Below are 8984 nucleotides of genomic sequence, written 5' to 3'. Positions count from 1 at the left end.
ACATCAGAGTTCAGCAAATGATAACTAGAAAAACTGTATTTCCTGCAAAAATGCAGTGTGAATGCTTATTGCTGAAGAACTTGCTGAAAAACAGCTGAAATTAACTAAAAACATGCTGAAATGTAGCTGAAATGAAAGAATAAGCCTAAGTTAGCAGAAGAATGCAGAAAGAGCACATATTTGCTGAATTTGGTTTAAAAAAATCAGAAATGAGCACAAACATTAGGAAATTAGCTAAAAGAGATGAAATTAGAAAAAAAATTGCTGAAAAATAGAAAAGGCTAAAAGAAGCTTAAACTACAGGAAGGAAGTGGAAGGAGCTGAAAAGAGCTAAAAAAATGTGGAATTAGCTGAAAAAGCTAAATTTAGCACAAAACAGTTAAATAGTAGCTGAAATAGCAGAAAAAGCTGAAACTAGCAACAACAACAAAAAAGCTGAAAGAAACAGAAAAAGTGGAAATGATCTGAAATAAGCTGAAATAAGAAAAAAAAACAGCTGAATAATAGCTAAACAAGCAGAAAGAAGCTTAAATTAGAAGAAGGAAGTGGAGAGAGCACATTTTTGTGGAACTAAGCTGAAAAAAGTTGAAATGAGTGCAACAATATGCGGAATTAGCTGAAAAAGCTCAAATTAGCATACCACAGATAGCTGAAATAGCAAAAAAGCTGAAACTTGCATATATAAGCTATAAGGAGCATAACAAGCTGAACAAGCTGAAATTAGCAAAAAGTAGTTAGAAGAAGCACAAAAATTTTGTAGTTAGCAGAAAGAGTCTAATAGGGTCACAAAACAGCTGAAAAAACAGCTGCAATTAGTTGAAAGGAGATGAAAAAAAGTTTAAAATTCCACAAGGAAGCTGAAAAAAGCTGAAGCAGAACAAAATGTGAAAGCAGCAGTAAAAAGTTGTAAACAGATCTAAAGATCTGAAGGATGCAAAATGAGCTCAATTCATTTCCAATGAGAAAAAAGTGGCAGAAAAGGCTAAATATTACAAAAAGCTAAAGTTGTTCCAATACCGAAAGTCATTGTATGCTTCTTCTGAACGAGCTGAACGTTTTGTTATACGATTTGTTAAAAATAGCACAAAAATTGTGGAGCGAAAAAGATGCCAAAAAACATACAGAACAGAAATGGATCACAATAGTGTGAATGCTTCATAAACATTCACACAACAAGTGGTTAACATAAATAAAACAATGTTAAATAAAATTGTACTAAACGGGAGATCATTGTGCAACATCAGTAATGTGCATGTTGTTAAAAAGCAGACTGCATTGTAGAAAAATGGAAATAAAACCAGCGGCGATCTGTTTCTTTTTTCCAGCTAGATTCAGAGGGATCAGAGATTTGCAGCAGTATGAACATAAAAAAACAGGCGAGTAATGATTCGGTTTGAAGTCTGACCACAGTGCGGTGAATTTCTCTTTGAGCCAGGTCTGCTTTTAATAAAAACCGATTTGCCTCCTCCTGAATGTCGTCTTCGGAACACATTGTCAGAATGCATGCATGAAATAGAAATGTCCTCTTTTCTCACTGCAGAGTAATAACAGAACATGTATCACAGAAGCAAACACCTGCAATGATGAGACCAGAGCAGCTTAACCAACATATCAACACCAAGGAAAGATTCTCCTGACCAATCTGTTTGGATTGCAATGATTGCTTTGCTGTTGAAACCAGAACAATGGTTGAATTTACAGCTTTAGACGTGAATGACATCTGCTGTAAGAGGAAACGTTCACAGTCAAAGTTTCTGACGAATGCGTAATCAATGATTTGGAGAATTTATGCACATGTACATTGTTTTTAAAGCTGGCTCACTTGTTTCAGAACCAAATAAATGCAGCTTAGACAATTAAAAATAATAATGTTAAAGTAGACAAGGCATGCACAAAAAAAAAAACAAAAAAAAAACTGGTAGGTGCTTTTTAGTGTTTAATAAAATTTCAATGTGTAAAACTTTAAAAAATTTGGAAGCGGTTGGATCCAGTGTCTGCATGGAGAGAACTGAGCAGCCGTTCAGCTTTCTTTAACTTATATGTTTTTTTAATTGGTTCCCTCTCCTTGTTGCAGAAACTACTTTTATTTTCCAAGGAATCTATGCAAGAATGTACATATGGAGGCATGATGCCCAGTCCATACGTTAAATGAACTAAATCACCTTAACTTGGCTGCTAAATGCAAACTCACAAGCCTTTTTTTTCCTGTGTCAAAGACAGACAGCTGGTCTTGGTGAACAGCTTGTTAATTCAGTAAGGGAATAACCCCACCGTGAACAGAGACATCCTCTTCATGCTCGCACCACTGCAAACAGGAGGAGAAGACAAGCACTTCCTCCATCAGCGCGACACTCGGCCTTTGTGTGTCTCAGGTGGAACTGGCAGAGTGCTGCTATCTGCGTCATGTTAAAGGTGGCGCTTTTCGTTTTCATTTTCCCATGAAAAAAGACACTCAAAGCAAAAGATATTACTTTCCTGTGAGATATTTACTATTGGACAAGACCACACAACTATACGACTTTCATGTTTTGGCAACACTTAATAGATTAAACGTTAAATTAAAGACAACAATCCTATTTTACTATAACACTTGAAGGTGTTTGTGTTGTTCTGACAGGGCTCTTATGAATCTGGACTGCATTTTAGTCTGTTCTCATTGGACTGCATGGCATTTCATTTGTCCGACCGCCTTGTTGTGTTTGTGCGTACATGTTTTGCAAAAGCCACCCACAGGCTCATCACCTGTGCTCAGATGAGATAACAGCGAGCAGAGCACACAAGCTCCTGGGTACTGGTCTGGTACACGCAGAATCTGTTGAATACTTTCTGTGTACATGACAAGCTGGAACAAAAGCTGTCACCGTGGAGTGAGCGTAAGAGATAGTGCAACAAAAGGTGCAATGTAAACAACAACGACAGTCATTAATCAGCCTTTTGACCTTGTGTGGCTGCTGCCACTCCCTGAGCATTTGCAACGGCGGCGCCAGAAAGAACTGCCAACCCCTATCACCTGACTGATTTTAAGGAACTTGTTGGCGGATCACCAAGACAGGCTCGCATCAACATCAACACAAATATACACTGACCTCTCGACTTGTGCAATATCTGGGAATAAATACAACACAGACATAACTGTCTGACCTTTCACTTATTGACAGTACCGTTAGGTTTAAACAACCAACACTGACGATTGGTGCGTTCGTGAACACGAAGGCCCTCGCACCGTGTCACGCAGTCAGCTCTAAAACAACGCAACGAGGAAGAAAAGAGGCCCTTTGAAGAACACGATGTGCAGCCAGTTGTGGAGAAGCATGCATGCTGCTGTTATTGGTGCTTCGCACTCAAACGCGCCTCACCCAGCCCGGCACTCGCACTCCGCATTGACCCAAAGGGTGGCTGCTAATTTGGCATGGCGAAAACACGAGTTCAGAACTGAATGAAGGGTCTGACATAGCCACTCCACTGGGAGGAGAGTGCAGCTACGCAAAGTGAACCGAGTGACATCACAGTCATTTGAAAAAAAAAAAAAACAACCCAAAGACAACAGGAGCGGTTGTGGATTCAGCAGGAAGAAGGAAACAGAAATATGTCACGCAAGAGAATAGAGTTCAAAGTTAGCCTTTACTTTAACAACACTAAATGTGAAAGAGTTGATTTTGAAGTTTTGTACATTTTGATCAGATTTTTTTTTAATGTAATTCATGGCAAATTATAATTTTTTGTAGAAAATGGGGATTTTTTATTTTTAACAATTGGCTGTTCCTACAATCAGTTCTGTCTTTTATTATCTTCCAAGAATAATCATTTTATAACAAGTCACACATTATTGATCATGATTATTGGATTTTATTGCCACACACCCATGACTTTACTCACACCTTCCTAATGCCATAAATACTCACCTGGGCACAAACAGTGTATTCATCCACAGCTGAAAATAGTTCCCACCAGGTTCAACGTTTACCCTTCTCTGAATAATATTTGCTTGAAGCAAGATATTTAGAGAAATCATTTAGTATTTTGTAAAACAGCAAAGCCTCGTGAAAGCTTTCATTTTTTTTAGCTGGAATGATTGGGCAGCAAATAAGGTAAGGAAATCACAAAGTATTGAGAGATGGACTCTTTCAGTGCTTTAAATTTGACAAATCGTATTGCTTTTTAGTTTGATTTGTCCACAGTAACTGAATCTAAACACCTTATATCAAAACAATCTGCAGATTAATACAAAGTAAAACCTCATGTTGCCTAACTTTATTTTTTTTAGCTTCTGCCCAAACACAGAACATCTAGTTTTTTGCATTTGAGGATTTTCCTCCACGGACCGACAGTAGTTTGGTTTACCATGCACATTTTTGAAGAGAAAAGTCATCATCTTATTATCACCTAATAACAGTTTGAACCAAAAGCTTTTTTTTGTTTGCTGGTAGCACGCAGCATGTGTGTGGCAACGTTTAGCACAGTGTGTGAGCACACTTTAAATAAGTTTCCACAAATTAGAGGATTCTTCTTCACCGAGGACTGTCTCTTTTTGTGACTAAAATAGAGTTCTACTATGAAACCCTTACACATTTTTCTGTGTTTTAAAGCTCTGGTGAAAAAAAAAAAACAGCAAACTTTCCTTGGATGTTGATATTTACATAGCAATTACTGGCAAGACACAAAAAAAGCTCAAAACCGTCCAGCTTTACAATTTTTTTTTTGCCTTTTTATCATTGCTGTGCTTTCAGTCAGGAAAATTTATTGTGTTTGCAAAACTAATTTCATGCTCTTTTAGTCATCTGTATATTATAATCAGAACTGGGCTCTTCAATTCTACATGATCCTGTGGTTATTCTTTACATTGCTGCTGGATCCTCAGAGGAGCAAAAGCGGCGGCACAATCTCCCAGGAGAAAAAGTTAAATGATACGTTTTCATTTAGAAAGCCAAATGTCATCATCATGTCTCTGTCCCTTTTGCTTTCAGACCATCTGGTTGATGTGGTGAGCGGGTAGAGCAAGTAAGAACATGGGAGGGAGACATTTATCATCCTCTAGACTTCAGAGTTTGTAACTCTGCCTGCTTGGAAATCCTGCGGACAGTCAGCGGAAAAAAAAAAAAAAAAAGTCAGTGGTGATTGAATTGCAGGAGTTACAGAGCTGCTGCTTTGGTCCTTCAGTTTTAGGTGCAGCTCTGAATTTTCTGTTTTAATTCCTTTTCGGCGCAGAAAGTTCTTATCTCTGACTTCATTCTGTTCTGTCAAACTGTGCACCATTAGGCTGGCAGACGGGAGCATTTGTAACTCATGATGGTTTCTGCACAAGCTTGTCTAAAATCATACCATCCATGTCAAAGAGTGGGGTTTGCTCATGTTGGAGCATTGTGCCTGTTCGCTTGCGCCATGCTTTTTTTATGGCACGTCAATTCATTTGAAACTTCAGACATGACTACGAGTGCTGACAATGGCCTTTTTTCTTTAAAGTTTGACACTTGGCCAACTTGCCACTCTCTTTTTTTTCTCAAGAAAAGACTCTGGTGTATCTTTCATGCATGTTTGTTCCCAGACCTGTCTGGTTTTCCATGTCGCCAGTGATGCTGTCTTGTTGACTTAGAGGCGTGCAAAGACAGAGTGATGAGTGAATGAATGAATGAGTCCCGACCAGCCTGAGGTAGTTTCTTCTCTTTACACACACATAGTAAGAGATAATGTAAATTGCTTTAAATCATACTGTACCTAGCAAAGTGTCGAACACATTAACTAAACGTTGGTCCCTTAAGAACACTCAATCCCTCTCGTACGTAAGACAGACAGTGACGGAATGTAGTTGAAGATCCAAGCGCCTGTTCTTGCATTTTAAGGAATCTCTGTCATCATTTCACTGTGCCATGAAATATTAATAGTGCTTAGTATCATATCCATTAGGATGAAGGAGGCCAAGTTTTCAGTCTGTCTTTCCAAGTTGTTGAACCGTTTCAAGTCAAACTGTCTTATGAAACACTCTAAAGAATATAAGTCAGAAAACTAATATTCTAGTTTGAGCATCTGCACTTTAGAATAATTTGAGTTTTTAAGCATTGTTTCACACAATGATCAAAGAATTTGTGTATTAAAAAAACAAATATTACAAAGTAATCAACTAATTGTAAAGCTTTCTGATGATAAACCTTGGTCCAATAATTTCCAAAAATGTGTGACCCCAAAGGAAATAATTATGATACAAAAGTGGCTTAAGAAATGTCATCCTTGGAAGAAAATTCATGAAGTCTGAAAATGTGGTATTCAGTAATAAAACAAAAACAACAAACAAAAGGCCTTTCTGGTACTTAAATTGTTATTTATTCGAAAAATGTGTTTTTATGCTCTGCGTCAATTCCTAAAAGCATCCGAGAGTGGCCCACCTGCTGCCCTTTGAGCGCACAGCGCCTGCTGAAGACGCCGTGGGGGGTATCACTTGCTCCCCTGATTGATGACCGTAGGTCTCGCAGGAAGTAACCCCACCACCATGAAGGAGTGTTTTCCGAACCCCAAGTGGCATCCGGGAAAAACATGAACGACTCCAGTCAGGGAGCGTGTGTATCCAAAGGCCATCTTAATGTTTGGATATACTGCCTCACTTGGGAGTTTCCAGCAATAGAAGAAGTCTGCTTCTGCCAATTTTACCCCAAAGACCTCTGATTTTATTTATTTATTTACAATTTTAATGCTTTTGACCTAAATCTGTTCTTTTCTTTGAATATTTTTTTAAATCTTAAACCCATATAAACAAAAGCTTTCAGTCTGAGCTGATCTTGTGGCTCGCAGGTACATTAATGCAATATTTTAGAAAGCTGGCAGTCTTTAAAGCTCCTTAAAGCTTTGTATTTGTGCTTTTTTTAAAAAGAGAACTACTATATTATTTTTATACTGTCCTACTGAAAAGAAAATTATTAGTCCAGATGAAAGCATTTCATGAAATCTGCTTGTATAATTTAAATGATAACACTTTTTGGGTTCTATAATAACTTCTAATTATTCAGCAGAGAAAAAATAAAACTCACAACATTAAACCAGTTTGTAAGCGTTGCATAACTTTAGGAAAACTGCAAGACTCATTATAACATTTTTTTTAATTGTGAAGTGTAAAACAATAAAACTTGTATATAATTTATTAACAACGTTCAAAATTATCTCACCTGGTGACCACAGATTTTACTCCCTTAAAACAGTTAATTGCGTCTTACATTTAATTCACACTATAAACTGAATTAATACTTCTTGAACTTTGTCAAAAACGCAGATCACATTTTGAGACATACAAGTCGACGTTTTCATTCAAGCTGACCTAAAAGTGAGGGTCAGCATTTAAAGCTGCACTAAAACCAGCACCTGAGCGGTAACAGAGATGACATACAAGATACTGCCTTTAAATGTATAATTACTATTGAAAACCGATGGAAAATGTTGTTTTTACTCAGCCAGAACTAAAGAGGCTTGTCATCAAACCAACTGTGTCACAGGTTTTCACTGACTGCTCTATCCTGCACCAAGAAGCTGCACACAGAATTCCATTTTGTTCACTCATAACGTCACATTACTTCTTTTTTATATATAAAAGCTAGCTTTTAGGTTGCATAGTAATTGCTAAAATAATATTTAGAAATTCTGATTTATTTTACACAAATCTGCACTAAAGTTAAAAAGTACACTTTGTGTGACTTTTAAATGTAAAGCTTTAAAACTCAATATAAAATATTATTTTGCAGCATATCAAAGCAAGATATTAGCGTTTAAAACGTTATTAAATTGGGTTAGATGAGGAGAATAGATGTTCGACTCAGAAGCATCAGCGTTGAGCAACGCACAGCTCAACCTGTGGAGCTGTTCTCTGCACAAACAGGCAACAGGAATAAACAGTTTACAGAGAGACATGGAGGGCAGAGCTGTGGGCCTGCATGGGAAAATCCCCCATTTCTCAGCAGAATCCTGACTGTTAGCTGCTCTCTTGTTGATCAAGGTGTACGATCAGATCGCCATCACGCCGGGGATCAATTACAGCCCAGATAGCATCAGCAGAGGCGCCCAGCCTCCATGGCCGAGTAAACAAAATTACATTTCCCACTAAATGCTCCACTAATAGTTATCGACATTAGGGTTCAAATAAGAAATGCTTTCATATGAAGAGAGCTTTTAGTCTCAATAAGGCAAAACTAAGTGTCCTTCACCTGTAACGTGGCCAAAGTTCTTATTTAAAAATCCAACGCTGTAAAAATCCCATATAAATATAAATAAATCCACAAGAAAAACCTCTTTTCTTTGATTTTTTCTTATTATTCTGAACCTCTCTGTATTTGGATCAATGAAGCTGGAACAACAGGTGGCATCAAACACAGCCTTTATTTTTATTTATATATTTACAATGAAATTATAAAAATATATAATTAAAGATTCGGCATATATTTATATTTATTTTTACATTTTGACAATTTATCATTTTTGTTCGTGTAGACCGCGGCCACAAATTCAGATTATTTAATAAAAGGAAAACATGATCTGGCTTTATAAGAAAACAATGAGCGGATCCTTTAAAAAAATAAAATTAAATTAAAAAGTACTTTTATTGTTATAACTTTAAATCTCGCAGCCCTCATTAGTTAAGAACATGACTTATTTAAAGAATAAAAGCAACCATGATCCATGTGTGAGGAGGGGAAACCAGCTTACATTCAAAAGGCCATGAAGACCCATCTGAGCTGGAGCGGCCGTGTTTGACTCCCAAACCAGCTGTTGGTGAACACACTTACTGTTGGAGCTGTTGAAATGAGTTCTGTTAAATGTGTCTGGGCATTAAGGGCTGATAAGTCCTGGTTAGGATGATGAGGTAGTGAGGCTGAGTCCGTGCACACTGTTCAAGTCTTCATGCTGCTGTTTGCTCAGGGGGCTGGGAGGTTTTCTGTCTCCTGTCAGGAAACAATCAGGCAAAAATGCTTATTTACATACTTGTGTATATATATATATATATATATATA

The 8984-nt window shown here is 37.3% G+C and overlaps 1 protein-coding gene across 1 annotated transcript in view; it reads right to left on the bottom strand.

Annotated features, from left to right (window-relative positions):
* Positions 1-8469: 8469 nt before the first annotated feature.
* Positions 8470-8984, bottom strand: part of pax1a (paired box 1a) — a 3874-nt gene continuing 3359 nt past the window's right edge. Inside the window, exon 5 of the mRNA XM_037695406.1 lies at positions 8470-8915. Coding sequence (XP_037551334.1) covers positions 8824-8915 — 92 coding nt within the window. The 3' untranslated portion in view covers positions 8470-8823. The remainder of the gene's footprint in view (positions 8916-8984) is intronic.

This window comes from Nematolebias whitei, chromosome 21, assembly GCF_014905685.2.
Source record: "Nematolebias whitei isolate Nwh7 chromosome 21, NemWhi1, whole genome shotgun sequence".
NCBI lineage: Eukaryota > Metazoa > Chordata > Actinopteri > Cyprinodontiformes > Rivulidae > Nematolebias > Nematolebias whitei.
The sequence above is the reverse complement of the archived record's forward strand: the minus strand, read 5'-3'. Positions and strand labels throughout refer to the sequence as shown.